The following is a 17,787-nucleotide window of genomic DNA, read 5'->3' on the forward strand; positions in this document are numbered from 1 at the left end:
CACCCCTGACTAGTACGACTTCTAAGGTGAGCTAACTGTGAGGTGGACACAAGTTTTCAGAGGTAGCCATCTTGGTGATGGCTTACCTAATTCTGGGAAAGGTCTATGCCCACTTCCCACAGGAAGGGGTCATATAGGGGGTGTAGTGACTCCAAGGGTCAGTATCCCTTTGGCTACTACCCTACACTCCCCCAATGCCCCTAAATGCAGTATTTAGGGAAGTCCCTGGCACCAGAGAAGCAGATCCTGCTGACTGAAGAAGAAGGACACAAAGAGCCACAAAGAGCAGGAAGAGGATGTGTAGCTGACCTGGCACCAACCCTGCCGGCCTGCCTTTTGTCTCCGACTCTAGCACCAAAGTCGTCTCGTCCTGCAGCTACACTCCAGAAAAGCGGGAGGCCTGCCTGCCTATGACAAAGAACCCAGAACTTCCTTGGATTGGTGGAACTAGTCCCCTGCACATCGCAGGCCAAGTCCAAAGCAACAACAAAGTGCTCGCCGCTAGGTCAATCAAGGTGGTGAACCACAGCAAAGTGGCAAAAGCACACCAAAGGTGGTAGCAGGCTCTCACCAATATTCCGAGCCCCTACCTCACTCCCAACGACCTCCAGCCTTTGAGGTCCCTTGCAACTTAATTTGCTGCAGCCATGCTTTGCTGGTAGCCAGACCAGCTACTGACCCAGTCAGTCTTTGCTCCCAAAAGAGGGCACTCCACAGCACCTGCATACGACATCAGAAATGACCCTGCTCCTGTGATTTGCATCTCCTGTTTGGTGGCAGCGACTGTGTGGCAGAAACCATCTTAGTACGACCTCCATTCATTGACGGACCAACCAAGCCTATCTTTGGCACCCCCGGTGACAGACATTTACAAGTGTCCCTGCATCCAGAGTCCCTGGGCAAGGTAATCAAGAACTGCCTGTTCCATTTGGGTTATGGGACCCCAAAGTCCTCTGCTCTGAAAGAGCAGAAACAAAATCTGACCCCAAGCGACCGTTCGCACAAAACTTGCAAAAGCCTGTGTGCTTTTCCCACTGACCGTGATGGTCTTTGATTAACGGTCCTGCCCGTCACCCGATTTCCACCATTGCTTGCAATACTAAATTGTTTGACGGTAACGCAGGTTACCAACGTGTATTCTGCATTGATCACCACTGTAACTACTTGACGGTGTTTAAGCATTTTCTTCTGCAACTGTTTTCTACTGTATTTCCGAAACACACTTGCCTGATCATATTGATTTTGGTGCCTAAAACATGTATTTTATAAATTGGTGTGGCATTCCTTCTTGAGTCCTGTTGTCATTGCTACCCATTGTGTGTATTTGCAAATGCCTTACACTCCTATGTGTTAAGCCTAAGGTTGCTCAACCACACTACCCCCTAATAGAGCACTTTGGGATTGCATTGCAAGCCCTGTCCACTAGTAAGGGAACCCCTTAACTCTTTACATGGTATATCAGATTATTGATATATCACATAAAGCCAGCTTTCTACAGTTGATCTGGGATTTATAAGCGTCCATGCTACAGTCAGCGAGAGGCTCACTTCCCACCGGAATTATCATGGAAGCTGCCTGTGAGCTGTGACTGAGATGAAGTTCTGTGGTCCCCGACCTTCATACTGAGAAGAAAGATAGCTGTGCAGGCTTGCACACTCAAAACAGGGTGCATTAATTAATGAACTAAGGCTGGCTTCTTGACACACGGTACCAGGTATGGGGTTAGGTCATTCCAACAGGACTGGCAGTAGGGTACTCCTGATATGCTAGAGTAGAGATATTACGATACATAGGAGTAACCTTAGTAATATTATTAATTATTTGTGTTTTTCACCATTCTAATAATGCTTAGAACAATGATGTATCTCATCTTTCCAATAATTTCAGTTCATGTTTGATTTACAAAGATTACAGCTTTTCGAAAAACATTTGAACATGTATTATCATATCTTGTCTTTATGACACCTTGGGCATGCAGAAGTGACAAACGAAAGGATTAGGTCTGTTTCCACGAATTCCTTAGGAATCTGAGTGGTCATGTTCAAGGTTACCAACAATATCTATAACTTTGCAAGTTTAGGGGTTTAGATGTGGTACTGTGAGCTAGCCAAACAAACCAACATTTACTGATTATATAGAAAGACTCAGTCTCTATATTATGAAGTTGTGTTGATCTGAATACACAGTCCTACTAAATGCGTAGGAACTGTATAACAGATCACTTCTTTAGATGACTAGCACAGCAAACGTGCCAAAGTCTACCTACACCTACATTGTGTCTTCTGAAGTTGATGTCTTTTCTGAGTTCCCACCTTTGCTAAAAAATAAAGCTGAATGTGTTTGTGCTGATGAAGAAATAGTGTGCGGTGTCCTCCAACAGGTTCTACCCTGCGCCAGGGTGTGTTTAAGAACTTCTTTCAGGAATTAAGGTGTTGAGGTTTGTGGACAGTGGTATGGGACAGGAGCACTTCACCTTTTTTCAGGAATTAAGACATTGAGGATTGTGGACAGTGGTATGGGACAGAAGTACTGCACCTTCTTTCAGGAATTAAGGTGCTGAGGTTTGTGGACAGTGGAATGGGACAGGAGCAATGCACCGTTCAGGAATTAGGGTGCTATGGTTTGTGGACAGTAGTATGAGGCAGGACCATGGTACTTCTTTTCAGGAATTAAGACCCTGAGGTTTATGGACAGTGGTATGTGGTTGGACCACTTTACGTTCTATCAGGAATTAAGGGGTTGAGCTTTGTGACTGTGGTATGGGACAGGAGCACTGCACCTTCCATCAGGAATTAAGATGCCACGGCATTTGCACAATGGTATGGGACAGGAGCACTGCTTCTTCTTTCAGGACTTAAGGCGCTGAGACTCATGGACAGTGGTATAGGACAAGAGGACACATCCCATTGGTTTTGGACCTATGAGAATGAATGACTGAATGGAAGGTTTTGCAGATAAAGAAGCAGTTGCCCGACACCAGGGCGTCCAATCATTGAGTAAACCACAGGAAAGTGAAAGCTTAGTAATGAGTGAAGACACGGATTTCCAATTGCTTACAGAAGACAAATTCAGAAGTTGCTCTACAAATTCTTACCAGACGTTTCAGTACTTGGCTACCAGTTATGCGAAGAATCTGCCTCCCATTCTGGCTCGATGAACGTGAAAAACTTGTATTAAATGTACCTTTTCCTATCTGCGTGCCATTAAGGCTGCACCATATCCTAGATAAATCTGGGGCCAGTCTTGGCTTGGGATCTACATCCTAAAAACAGGACTTTACATTTAATTATACTCTGAAACTGCAGTCAGTGAGGGATTTGAGGTGATAGGACACTAGAGTGCGTCATGTGGTGGATGTGTTCTGTGTGACCTGTAGGTATGTTGCACATTTTGTAAGGCCCTGTAAATAGAATTCAGGAAATCCAGTTGTGCTGCGATTTGTGAATGGACAAGAATCTTTCTGACAGAAAGGGGAAGGAGACTGAGGATTCTGTACAGAGATTTTAGCAGTCTAAAACTGGTCCCTGAAACCAAGACTATCTGGGGATTAAAAGTAAGATCTTGATCAATTTAAGATCCTAGATTCTTAATACCAAAGTGGCTGGAGCGGACCCTGGACCAAGTTCAGAGGGCTACCGGACAGCATCATTTGCCAGGCTGACTTTGCTGAAAATAAGTAGCTTAGTCTTGTTCAAGTTAAGTTTAAGACAGCTTTGGTGCAACTAAGCCAGGGGTATAATGAAGGACCCTGCAGCCCCTTTAGCTCAGGGGGGGAGGGGACATTTAAAGGGCTCCGAACCCTTTAGGGAACCCCCATTCAACCCAAGGCCAATAGATATCTGTGAGTTATGGGAGACTCAGGAGCTCCTCTTCACAAGCTGCAGGGGAAAGGGGGGGGCATGATTTTACGTGGCACCACTAATCCACTCTGCATTGGGTAAGAGACAGTGTTTAAATTTAGATTAAATTGTGGTAAGATTGTCTTCGATAGAGAGTATCACGTGCACATGGTAAGATGCAAAAACCTAACAATCATACTAATTGAGCCACAGCAGCCCTGTGCATGTTAAACACTGTGAGGCTGCTGGGCGAGCCCTGTGGACAGCCACATTTTAATGGATACGAAGCAGATTGGAAAGTTGAAAGTAAGAATGATTGTGATCTGTTGCAGAGGAACAAAGACAGCCACCTTAAAGTTTGGTTATGGCATTCCAGACATTGGTGTGTTGAATCAGAAAATAAATCAGGCCTATAGTCTGGTTCTCTTGTTAACTGTTCTAATTCCCTTGGAACAGGTCTGGGCTAAACAAACCTACACAAAAAAAGTGTGATGAGGTAGGAACGTGCCTCTTTTGACATGGTTAGCCCTCCACTTTTTGCCTGATGTCTGATGTAATTTTGAACTGTAAGTGCACTAGGTCTCTGCTAAACAGGTTTCCAGTGCCATATCTCCTCTCCCTAAAACTGTACCACGATTTGCATAACTTCTGTTTCATCTGTGGGCCCCAGTAAATGGTACCCCTGGTGCCCAGGACTTGGGCGCAGAAGGAGGTATCCTAGAGACCCCTCACCTGTATCAGGCGGTGCTGCTGTCACAGGCTGCAAGTCCAGGTGCAGGAAAAACTGAAGGGTTGACATGGCACATAGCCCTGGGCGCCATGCCACCTTTACACTGCATAAGGTCTAGGTAAGCAACTCTTAAGGCAGGCCTTGAGCCCTAAGGCAGGGTGCACTATATCCTATGTGTGGGCATATCAGCAGGAGCAAATATGCCCCTACAATGTCCAGTCTATTCTGCGGTATTGTAAGTGAACAGAGAAGCCATAAAGAGTACATGGGCTGGATACTTGTCAATACGAGTTTCCTAGCTCCATAGTGGCTTCACTGATTTCAAAGATGTTTGGTATTACATTCACACAGGAGACCCTTTCAGAGGGTCCGCTTAAACCTTACCAGCCATTGATGTGGTCCCTGTCTAGTTTTTTAGGCAGCCTGCCATCACCAGACATATTTTTGGTCCCCATCACTCTCCGGATCCAGAGACAAAGTCCGCTCTGGGCAGAGGTGGTCACCCCTTCCCCCCTTACAGGTTCTGCCTCTGCAGAAGCAAGAACTTCAAAGGACATGCCTCCTTTGAACCCTGTCCCCAGCCTCTGCTGTTAGAAGCAGATGGCCACCCCCAGTCCTGCTCCCCTTTTGGCGAGAGGACTGGCAGTAGAATGAGGTTAAATGGGAAGTGGATCTACCTCCCCTGTACCACCCCTCAGGTGAGACAGACGAGGTAGACCACACTCTTCACTATCCGCCATCTTGAGGATGGAGATAGTAGCCAATTAGAAATCAGCGTATGCCCCCCCCCCATTGGGGTAAGCATAAAGAGAGTGTAGACACCCTACAGGTAGATAGCCCATTGGCTACTACCTGACCTCCCCTAAAAACGCCCCTAAATTAAATATTTAGGTGGCCCCCTGAGAACCTGACTTCATATTCGACGGACACAGCAAAACGACGAAGAAGACTGCTGTGGTTCAAAACCCGATGCACAAGAATTTGGCACAAACCCCCGCCGCTGCAAAGGACCCAACAGTTACAACCTTCTGACTCTCCTGAAACCTGTGAGGCCTCCAAGAAACCCCAGAGCCATCCAGCCTTCTGCAAATTGCCAAGAACCTACCTTTGGGCTAGAGGATCTAGTACCCGCGTCCGCCTGTAAAGAAACCACTGTCGTCGAGGATCGGCACACTCTGTGTAGACGCGACTCACCACTGAAAAAAACCCTTGCAGCTTCCCAGGTATGTTAGTTCACCAGTTTAGTGGAATCGACCCCTGTACGCCTCTATCAACTCGAGGGATCCTCTCAGCACAGCGACCGACACTGGAACCAACCCCGCTCTAGAGAGCCCATACCCTCTTGCCAGTGGCGTTTATGTTATAAAGCGGGAAAGTTGGCACGACCGCCTCCTCCGGGGTAGTCTGCCCTGCATCACATCTGTCACCTGACCGCTGCCGGTGATCTCCGAAATCAGCACCCATGACCCCAGGTACCTCCGATCCAGGTCCAGTCCAACGGCCTCTGGTACCTGAGTCCTGGGCCCCCAAATTCCTGCACGCTGGCCAAGATCACCTTTGAGCTTCCAAGGCACCGTGGTCATCTGAAACTCCTTGGTAGAGTCGTCCTTCCAGCAACCGTGAAGGTAACTGAGTTGGCGAACCTCCCCACTAAGACTACACAGCTGGGTTGGCAGTGTTCCGAAACTATTGACTTCCAGTAACCTGCTGTCGGCAACCGCAACGGTAACCGGGTTGGCGGCAGACAAAACTCCATTACAATAATACTATACAGAACTCCTTTACAACTATACCATTCCATTGCGCTCGCAGTATCTAGGTCCACAACCACCGAGGGCCTAGATACAGAAAGTACTGCGTACTTTGAACTGCACTGCATTTCTTTCAAGTAATCCAAGCATACAAAAGTATTTATTAAAGTATTGAAACTGTGCTAAGTATATTTCCGATTTAAAGTCTTGCTTCCCAAAACATATATAAAGATTTTTGTTAATTTTATACTACACTAGTCATGGATTTATTCTTGAGTGTGTGTCTCATGTATTGCCTCTGTGAGTACAACAAATGCTTAACACTGCCTTCTGATAAGCGTATCTGCTCACCCACACTACCACAAAAAGAGAGTTAGTATTATCTACTTGCTGCCGGCATCTTCCTCTGGGGATCTTGTGCACTCTTTACATAGTGTACTGCATTCCAGTGCCCTGTACAGAGAGGTTGTATCTTACAGATGAGTATTTAATCAATTGACCAATGGAGGGTACATTTTAGGTATTTAGGGACTGAAGAGAGCATATTTAGTCCCAGTGTTTCCAATACATTGCATATACTTAGTGTCTGCCTTGTGCCAGCCCCTTGCTCATAATTGGATGGCTTTCTTGTCTTTCTTATTTCCCTGCCCCTGATTCAATGACTTTCCTCACTATTAATGTGCTTATCCCATCCACGATCATTTTGATCTCCTATTGCTTTGATTGGATAATGTTATTTTCCACTGCTGATGTCAAACAGAAGATTCTAGTGCATATCAGGGATTATTTTCTTCCTCACTATCTCTCACCCTGCTTCTCCTCCTCCCACTCCACTTCCGTTTTGACCCAACCCACATCCTTAACTCCTCAACCCAACAGCTGCTTCACCCTCAGCCCCATTAGGCTCTTTGTGCTTTGACTGCCGTCCGTAATACAAAAACAACAGTTGATGGACAGAATGCAGAACAATGTCATACATTCACCCCAGTACAGAGATCTGGGCCTAAATCCATCATTTCTTTGCTCACCATGCCGTTCCAGTTTGAACCCAGCCATATGCAAATCAGTCTTGACCCTGTGCCTCATGGGAACAGTCCAGCCCGAACTGCCAAGCCAGGTCCTCCCTGGACTGGAAACAAGCATCCTAGGACCGGTTTCGGGGTTTCACCCCTCTTCAGGCAGGATAGCTTGATTCCAGTGGCATGGAGAGCACGGACCCACGTCTGGGCATACCCTTCCCACTCGGGGTGAAAAAAAAGAAAAAAAAAGTTGATGGACAGAATGCAGAACAATGTCATACATTCACCCCAGTACAGAGATCTGGGCCTAAATACAGCGTCCGTGGCGCTACCAGAGAGTAGCCATCTTACAATGGTTTTTAAGGCATTTCATGATAGCTTAGCATGCACAGTGGGCATATTTCACAGTTTTTTGTTAATGCTTTAACAAAATATATACAAAAGACATTTGATTGATACTAGTCCAGATGAGGGTGCATCCACGGCAACTACGTTGTGGAATGTATGATATTAAAGTATTAATAGAATACATTCAAAGATGACCGCTATTGATGCACGCACATCCACATTGACCATTTTGGCATAGATGGTGCTTAACCCTGAGACTTGCCCTAAGAGCAAACAATCATTGGCATAGCCCAAAGTTTTCACAGCTGAGACTTATTGACTTTAGCAATGATTGTTATAACTGTCTCAAGGATGGGTCCATTCCAAGACTACACATAGACATGCAGATGTGATGCCATGTTTCAGGAGTAGTATGTTCCCGGACCAATCTTGCCTACTCATTTACCCACCTTATCCCTTCAGAAGAAGAGACCTTAAAAAAGAGAGAGAAGCAATGACACATACCATGTGGTGGTAGCACAGCTGCAGATGGCCTAATCATGGACTGTTACTCCTTTGGTGCATGGGAGCCTGGCTCCATGGCTGCATAGTCAATGGGTAGCATTAGCAGCTGCTTTCACCGTGACCCCAACAGTGAGACTTTCTTCTATGCAGTGCAGCAGTTTACTTAATTCCAGTAAGTTACATACACCCCCCCACAACATGTACCTCCCCTTCACAAGTGACCATTTCACAAATGCCAAAAACGTGTCTTCATACGGGATGGTCAGTATTTTACCTTTCATGAACTCTTCCTCGCTCATCACCCAAAGTGACCGTCACAGTGCAGTTACGGTTCAAATCAAAGTTCTGGTTGTAGACGTGGTAGTCTGGGGTCACCCAGCCAACCCACACTGAGGAGAGGTTCTGGCCAGCAAAGACCCGTACTGAATAATGGTAAGACTGAAATAGAAAATAATTCATCCACTCATTTGTTGAGAATTGTTTAACGTTTAATGCAATCACTGAAGAACAGCACCTGAATGTGGCCATGTCGAGTCCGTAAAATGCTGTAAAAGTACTTTCCCATTTGCTAGCCTCAATGGAGGACCACACACACTTCCTAGAGCTTTATGGATTTGCTCACACTAGGTCAAAGTCTAACATGACTCACTAATCTATATACAGACAGTAATAAGATTTCTTCACAGCCTGCTTTACCCAAGTTGATGTAGTTCCCATCATAGCTTACGTCATCCATCACTTTCATTAAGTCAATGATCATATCATTAATGGTTTTCCAAATCACTAATAATCTTTTACATATTCAGCATTTAAAAAGTCCTTGATTGGGAGTAACACTCTTATCACTTGCTAATAAGTATATCTTTTTAGAACTAACTTTAATTTAGGTGTAACATGTGTGCACAGAGGCATGCAGTGAAGCTCAGTGATCCTTACCGTTGAGGTGTGTGTTGGCATTTCTTGTATCTGGTTTCTGAGAAAGAAAAAGAAAGTGGTTTATTCATCTCACTGAAGAGGACCCCTTCCAAAGAGAATGAATGCGTAAGCCTGGAGTACCAAATGATGGTCAAAGAGTGCAAGATCTTTTCCAGATTTTCAGGATTACCACTGACTATGTAAATTATTCCAATTTAGATCCATTTTATTTCATTTGTTCCATGAGGTTAGGCTGAAAATATGGTATGGTTCTGTCCCTCGTGGATGAAATGTTTGACACATCTGCAGTTAAGCAATAGGCTAATGATCCATGCTGTTGACTGTTCTTGGAACCCCCTAGTATTAAACAATCAAGCTGAAATAATGGAGCATCCCCTCCTACCTTTTGAAGAAGGCATCGTCGGAGTAGAAGGCTGAGTAGAACTCTACAGGCATGCTCAGGCGGCAGTAGATCATGTCTGCATTGCTGTTCTGTGTGCCAAAGGTTTTGTGTACTACTTTTAGGCACGGAGGGCTGTCAATGGTGCCATCAATTCGTGTAACCTGAAAAGAGATGATGTATGAGTAGGTGCTAATATAAAACGCCAACCAAAGGAGCTGCAAATCAGGTGGGAAGGGGGTGGCGTGCTCTATGTTTAGGGGTCAGCGAGATAAGGCAAGGCTAAACATTGACAAGGTGACATCAAAGCGTAATCAATTTGAATAGAGTTCTTTTAAAGAAGTTATTATAACGCAGATGTGCTCTAGAGTGAGGCATCAGTAAAATTAACACTAATGGGGCATTAACATAGCGGTAAACAATAAAGAGGTCTGATTAGGATTAATGGGGGTAATAGATAGTAAAGTTAATTGAGAGGTACTATTTAATGAGGCATGGTTGAAATTAAGATTAATAGAAGAAATAGCACCTGTTATCAGCACCTATAGACCACCTAAAGGTAGAGTGTGATTTAAAATGGTAGTGTTAATTGTTATTGATATTATCATAATCATATCATTAGGCCTCGGTTACATCATCATGAATTTAAATGTACTATGTAAGCAAAAATTGCTTTACAATAACATTAAGAACCAGGACCACTGCAGTAGTAACATTAATGGGGTGCTCCAGAGTTAGGCCTGATTCAGCATTGGTAGTAATGAAAAAGCACTATCTGTCCACGGCTAGTTTATCAAACATTAATGCCCTTTGGCTCCCTTTCAGGGGCACTAGCTTGCAGGAACATCTCCCTATTTCTCAATAGATCACTTGGCCTAAGCCATGTAGGAAAAGCCTTACAGAGGCATTTGTGAACCTATTATGCTGCCTTGACTGATCTCATTTGTGTTCAGTCTCACCTCAATATGAGGATGATCTTTGGGTACTTTGACAAAAGAGGGTAGGCGTTTGCTGAACCACATAGCCACGTCCCGGTTCATGTTCACAGCGAATGGCTCAAAGCCCTCCTGAAGGCCACACATGGTGTAATACTTGAAGGTGCTGGCATCCTTCCCTAGGTTCATGCGGCCGATCTGAGACAAGCCTAGCGAGCAAATAGGGACAAAACCTGGAAGAAAACAAAGGAGGCATTCAGTGATCAATGACAAGATGCAACTCAAGAGTGACCAATTTACTGACATCTTTTGGAATCATCTCTTACCAGAGCTTGAATTTCTAATATCAAACAGTTTGATTTTTATATAAAAATATCCATACATGAGTGAGGAATTATCATACTAATTTGAAACTCGCAACTCAAAATATTACTCTTTAATTATTTGCAGTTTCTAAGTTCAGAGACAAGCCATTGCCCTGGCATTGAGACTGTGTTCCTTGAGGCAGAAATGTACTCTCACTGGCAATTAAACCCTGTGTTTGTGGATTGTGATTACCTGTTCTACAAGACCGATTAGCGCAGAATGGTAACTCTGAAGAATAAGAAGCGCTTCAGTCATTGAAGGTGAGAAGGGAACCCAGTAAGTCCTGAAGACAGAATCCAGAAACGGACACTGAGCCATAAATACATACCAAGTGCACAGACTTAATAATTGGATGAGCCTGGTGCAGACCGGATTGTGAAAGACAGAGCCACAGTTTCAAACACCTGCAGCCAGTTGCAGTGTGTATTGTACCTGCTGACAGGGGGATGCCGCTGGACCCCTTTGATCCCTGCATTCTCCTCCACAAGGCTCTACACAACCAAGGACCTGCCTACATTAACCACTGCCAGAACTTCCACAAACCGTCAAAGACTACACTCTCCCTCCCTTTCACTTGCCCATACTCCCTTCTCCCTGCATCTACCGAAGCAGAAGTGAAGGACGCTCCTCTTCCTACATCGCAGCAAAGACCTGAAACAGCCTTCCCACGCACCTCCAGACCATCACCTTACTTCCGGAATTCCGAATGGCCCTCAAGACCTGGCTTTTCGAATAAGCCACCGAGACCTGCAAGCACCTGGATACCCTATTGGGTGATTAGCTACACTTTATAAATCTTGATTGATTGATTGGGGGATACTCAGGGATGCACTGACTGTGCACCCCCCAACAGCTCCTCTTGGCCCACATCTATAATATGGAGCGTTTGCAAATACAAAGATTTCCTCATTTCCATGTGGTAATGCACACTCATCTGCAGCCATTTCTACAACAATGGGTCCCAGGGTGTGCAAGAAGTGTGCGAAACACTCACTGCACCCCCGGGCACTTTTTTTGAATAAGGCCCCAGAACCTTTTATTGTTCTTTGTCTTGTATCGAGCAGGAGTATAAAATTAAAAGAGTTTCATCAACATGAAGCAGAGAGTAGATGGGTGGGCAATCCCTTCTAAGGAAAAGAAGGCTACACCAGGAAGGCTGTAAGTTACCTGGAGACATTCTACTCCATCTAAAAGAGTACATAATTAAGGGGATGACCCAAGCCTCATAGATCACACTTAAAATAGAAAAGTAAATATAGTGTTCTACTAGCCACAATGAACCTAAAACTGAAAATATTCATCAAAAGAAGTGCTCACAGCTTTTTACAAGTGCCCACAGAGTTATAAAGCCACTTATTTATATATTTATTTTTGCTCTTTTCTATAGTGCTAAATATTACCTCCATACCAAAAGGTTGCTTAAATGGGCAAGACATTGGATTAAACAGTAGATTGCTCTCTGATTGATGAGTACAGTTCTCCAGGGAGGGTTGGGGGGTGTTCCCAGTCCATTTGCCTAGACACAAAGGATGTGTCATAGGTCTTCTTTCTAGAAAACTCTCGAAGCATTGAGAAGCAGGATAGGCTACTAGTACTAACAGCTATAAGAAACTAGGCCTTTCCTACTTTCAATAGACAGACAAATATAATGCCACAAATTCCCATCCCAGGCTTCTTTATGGCTGCATTCTCATGTGAAAAGAAGCTTAGCTGAGCTGTGGTCCTGGCCATGTCTATAAAGCAGCTATTTAACCCCCCACCCTCTACATATAAGCCATGAAAGCCACAAATGCCCATGAACATCCAGATTTTTGAGAATCCTTTACTGAATGCGACTTGGGACACTCCAAAAAGAGCAAACTTAGGAAAAGAGAAGCTTAGGCTTGTTTGCCGTTTGTCCTGCTGTGTTTTTTGGGTTCCTGCTGGGACCAAGTGGCTGAGGACCGTTAGTACTAGGTGCTAAGTAATAGAAAAATGTAATGGCGGAGTGATATTTGTAGCAGAGTGGAGCACTTAAGAGGGAGACAGATAATCGTGTTGTTTGATCATTCACCAGTCAATGGCAAAAAACATCACATGTAGAGGCATGGTTCTGGGCTAATCAACCTTGTAGAACACTGCAAATTGTGGGTGTACAAATATTAAAGCATTTGCAATGCAACAGGGAAGGTTCATGTTTGTTTTGTCATGGTTTTTGCAAAACTTTATTGTTGTGGAAGCTGCCATCCCTCATCAATCTAGAAAAGAACACGGGCTAAAAGTACAGTGAACTACTTTGTGTGTGGATGTGCTCTTTCTCAAAGGGCAGAATTGCACTACTCAGTAGGAGGTTAGACGGCGGTTAAAGTGGGCTGAACCACTTCCCCATACTGTAGTCTGTAATAGGCAGGAGAAAAATGTGACTGACTCATCAACAGACCAGTGAATCAAGAGGGTTGACTGAAAGCCTATATAAGATATTGTAAATATACATTTAGTAAAATCAAAAGGTTTTGGCTAACACCATACCAAAAAAGGGTACCTTTCATTCCTTTAACAAATGTGAATTTGGAATACAAAGAACAAACAAAACCATGATTTAAAGAGAAAAACAGAAAAGTGGCCTTCCTTCAAGAAAGGGGCTATGAAAGCTGTTAAATACCCCAAGACTTATACATTCATAGTTTTCTTTTTAGCTAGCTCCAGGTGCTTTAATTTCCTGATTTTCACCCTCTCTCTTCTTCCACAAAACTTGGATACTTTTGGTGGATAAGAGAAACACAAGTGGGAGAGAGCTGGAAAACACACACACACTGATGGAGTGCTTAACCAAAATGAAAAAAAAGTAGTTTCCTAATGGTGAACAGTGGGATAACACAAGTCAGCCAGTAGAAAGGATGGTAAAGAGTCTGTGCTCCAAGGGAGGGACAGACACAAGATGGGTTAGGAAAGCCATGAAATAAGAAGCAGGCAAACGACAATGAAGCCAACCAATGGTGACAAATGGGTGGATTCTAAGCCCCTGTAAGTTGTTTGTAAGCCAACAACAGAACGTTTTCAACCAGACACCTTGCACTGTCTAGTAGAAAAGGATGCTCATGCAGTTCCCACTTTTATCTCCACTATCACCAAAGTGATGCAATGAAAATCGTTCTCTTTACACATACATTTGTTCAAGTGAGAACTGATCCGTCTCCACAATGTCTTGATGGCGGACAACACCCTTGAACCCAAAGAGAACACTTGCAACCTGTCTCGAAAGGTTTGCTAATCGCACTATTTAACACATGTAGCCATCCTTCAGAAGGCAGGCACCAAGGCGAACAGGGCCTGGTGTTTAAGCTGTCTGCCCCTCTGCATACAGCATAGGACACCACTCCTCCATGCTCAGCATCGGCTAGGTTAAGTGCAGTATTACCTCTTCAGAGTGTGTTGTTACAAGCAATGCTTGAAATGGACATACAGAAGTGCTCATTATCCCAGAATACCTGTTTGCTACTGAGAAGTGATGGTACTCCTTCCTTAAAAGTATTGCACCTCTTCTGAGAAGTGTTACTCTCCTTTCAAATTAAAGAAGAGTAAGTACTCAGTATCTTGACAGTACCTGCTCACTGGTTACAAGTACAGGATTTGGTTATCCAAATAAGTAAAGCAGTCGACTGTAAACAATCGAATGCGGGAGATATATGCAGTTAAACATGTACACATCTATTACTGTTTAGCCACCAGACAAATAAAGTTTTGCCTGCGGAACCTACCTAAGCCCCAACAAATGCACATATTTATAAGCCATGCACACAAGCTGTAAAAAGAAAGTTATTTTGATTTGTTCACTGAAGGCATGAAATGGCCAAATGAGAGTGCATTCCCATAAATTCTCTTCAACAGCAGGACTTGCTGCAGTCTCAGAGTTCACAACCATGAGGAAGAGCTCCAAGGACCAAGGGATAGTCCCAACAGGCTGTCTCCTCTCAAGAGCAATGTGGGTTGGCAGGCAATGTCACATGAGAACAAGACAGACAGGGAATGTGTGGAGGGAAAGAGTTCCGAGGAGCAAGAATGATGGCTGGGAAAAGGTGAGAGATGTAGAGGAATGAGAAGACAGACAGGAGGACTTGGAGAGAATTATGTGAGAAAAGCGACAATGCACAATGGAATGTGAAAGAGAGCAACAGTAGTGCTAGAGCGAGTGAGAAATGGGGAAGCGAATAAGAGGAAACAGAAAGATAGGCCAAGATGTTCCTTAACATTGGAACTTAAGACCATGCCTTTCCAAGCTCCCTAAAATGTTCCAAGCCCCACTCACCGTTCTCGATTTCGAAGTCTGCAAAGGCAAGCTCAGAGCCCTGGTTGGTTATCAGTAGTTCACCATTCAGGGTAAAGAGCATTGACTTGTCATCCAAATCTATCATGCATCCGACCACATCTCCGGCACGCCAGCATCGCCCAAAGAAAGTGCTTCCCATGTTCCAGCATTGGCCCTGTGGAAAAGTGCAAGAAGGGTTCAGAAAAGCTTACCAGGTTCCCACTGCTTCCCTGCCTTTGTGAAAAGACCAACATGTCTGCAGGAAAAGCTTTGAAAACACATATCTGTCTGACATAAGTGAAAAGACCAAGAATAGTTCACAAAGAGCTTCTCAGGTACTCCATCGAGCCTGACCTTTATCAAAAGATCACACCTGTGCATGTGGTGGCAGATCAATAGGAGTTCAGAAATTCCATCACTCTTTGAACATGTGCTGCAAAAGGAACATCTTAGCAAATCAAATGTGGTCACTCAAAAGAAAACCGTCTCATCCCATCTGCTATGTTGTCACAGAGAAGGATTAGCAACAGCATCTCTTAGGAGTAAGACAATATTAGCTATCAAGAAAGGAGCCTCAAGGTAGAGGCCTTCTCTTCTGAATTGTGATTCAATACACCTTTCTAGGGAGAAAGGTATGATAGCCAACAAGGCAGTCTCCATGGCCCAAGAATGGCTGTCATGTGTGCATGTAAAGTCCATGTAAATCGCTGCTTTGAAAAAAGTATAAACCAACATGCTTCAAATTATTTTTACAACTGTGAGTAAAAGTCTCCTCTATGTGCAGGTGCGTACCTGATCATTAAAGTAAAGCTGTGCAACTGGCATGGATAGTTTTACACGTGTCAGTGATGACACATGTGGCAGTATTATATGCCAACATGCATCATGCATGGAAGAAACTACTCTAGAAGGGCCTTAAGAGAAGTTTTGAACTAAGGATTGCACACTTCCCAGAGGCAACATCATCTTCCTACTCCACTTGTACATTAAATGCATTGGTGTGATACAGTTTTGCATTAACATTTACATTTCTTACTTATTCTAGAATTCACTAAAATGTACAGCTTTCACTAAAATGCACACTATCTCATGATTGTACAGGGCACAGCGCTGGGATGAAGCGAAGGTAGATGAAAAGCCACTAGCAGGGCCCAGAGCTATACGTATATATATATAGATATATATATATCATGTGATCAAGGCTCTACGGAGCTGAAACGCGTTATGGCGACGGTGGAATAAACACTTGCTAGCACCAGTCCTGGGTCCGTGTCCGTCATTTGGTGAAAGAAAACCTTCAGCGGAATCCACGGTGTATATATATATATATATATATATATATATATATATGTCGGAGATTTCGCCTGGGAGGCTCCTGCAATCCACCAGTCTTCCAAGGAAACACAGGAACAGACGATAACTGACCCAAGGTGCAAGTGAGTAATTCGTTTTAATTAAATCTCAGCAATGCCTGCATGACACGTTTCAGCCTTCCAGAGGCCATATATGTATATATGTCCCAAGCGGCTATATTTAGCGGTTCACCAATCCCACGATGTCGGTGCCGGTTCCGCGGCTACAGCAACCGCAACACTTCGACAACAGCTTCAAACACCCTTCCTCCGAAGGTAGTAAAGCAGGAGAACGGCACACCAGGAGAATGCGCAATAGTTTATTGTACACAAAAAGCAAGACGACGCATTTCGGCGTTAAGCCTTTTTCGAGTAAGTGCTAATGGGCAAATTCCCTTAGAAATAGATACCTGTGTTTACAAAATATAAAAAACATAGAAAACATACTACAATGATAAACGAAGCTTTGTTGTTACGGCCGCCAGATCTATTATATAATTTCATACAATTAATAAATTCCAAATTCATTTCTCAAATACCCACCCACTTTAGCGGCATAAAATAAATTAATTCAGATATGCGACACTGAATTACGCTATTGAATTAGATAGACGATATACATTATGCATTTGTCTGTGCCTCGTTACATTCAATAAAGTTATTCCATTTTGACAAAATCGCTCAGTTTTTATACATTTTAAATCATTTAGGGGTAATTGAGGTGCATTTGCTTAGGACTGTCATCTGTAATAATTGGATGTACATAATTACATTTGGTATTGCATTTTAAATCCCACATTTAGTGATAATCCGCAGTAATCATTGGTAAAATAACGTATATACTATTGATCGCAAGAACGGATATTACTCTATCAGCACTGATTGTAATTGCATAAATTTCAATTAAGCAAAAACCAAAGGCAATGATGGACGGAGTGTTGAACATTGCAAGCACTCACCCCCAGTCAACTGATCTGGGTTTAATCCATCACCGTCCATTAGCCCACTCTGCCACCCCAGTTCAGACATGGCCATATGCAAATCAGTCTGACCCTGTGCCTCATGGGAACAGTCCAGCCCGAACTGCCAAGCCATGTCTTCCCTGGACCGGAAACAAGCTTCCTAGGACCGGTTTCTGGCATTACAGCCGTCTTCAGCCAGGCATGCTTGAATCCAGTGGCAAAGTGAGCAAGGGACTCACGTCTGAGCATACCCTGCCAACTTATGGCGAACAAAGTGATGGATTAAACCCAGATCAGTTGACTGGGGGTGAGTGCTTGCAATGTTCAACACTCCGTCCATCATTCCCTTTGGTTTTGCTTTGTTTGCCATAAGTTGGCAGG

General features: G+C 44.0%; 1 protein-coding gene across 4 annotated transcripts in view; it reads right to left on the minus strand.

The window, feature by feature from the left end:
- The window catches only part of RYR3 (ryanodine receptor 3), a 2,047,168-nt gene that overhangs the window by 1,176,586 nt on the left and 852,795 nt on the right, over positions 1 to 17,787 (minus strand). For all 4 annotated transcript variants that reach the window (XM_085627314.1, XM_085627313.1, XM_085627312.1 and 1 more), the window contains 5 exons: positions 15,093 to 15,267; positions 10,466 to 10,674; positions 9,510 to 9,670; positions 9,128 to 9,164; positions 8,466 to 8,629 (listed from right to left, as the gene is read on the minus strand). In XM_085627314.1, the coding sequence (XP_085483440.1) occupies positions 8,466 to 8,629; positions 9,128 to 9,164; positions 9,510 to 9,670; positions 10,466 to 10,674; positions 15,093 to 15,267 (746 nt within the window). The remainder of the gene's footprint in view (positions 1 to 8,465; positions 8,630 to 9,127; positions 9,165 to 9,509; positions 9,671 to 10,465; positions 10,675 to 15,092; positions 15,268 to 17,787) is intronic.

This window comes from Triturus cristatus, chromosome 9, assembly GCF_964204655.1.
Source record: "Triturus cristatus chromosome 9, aTriCri1.1, whole genome shotgun sequence".
Taxonomy (NCBI): domain Eukaryota; kingdom Metazoa; phylum Chordata; class Amphibia; order Caudata; family Salamandridae; genus Triturus; species Triturus cristatus.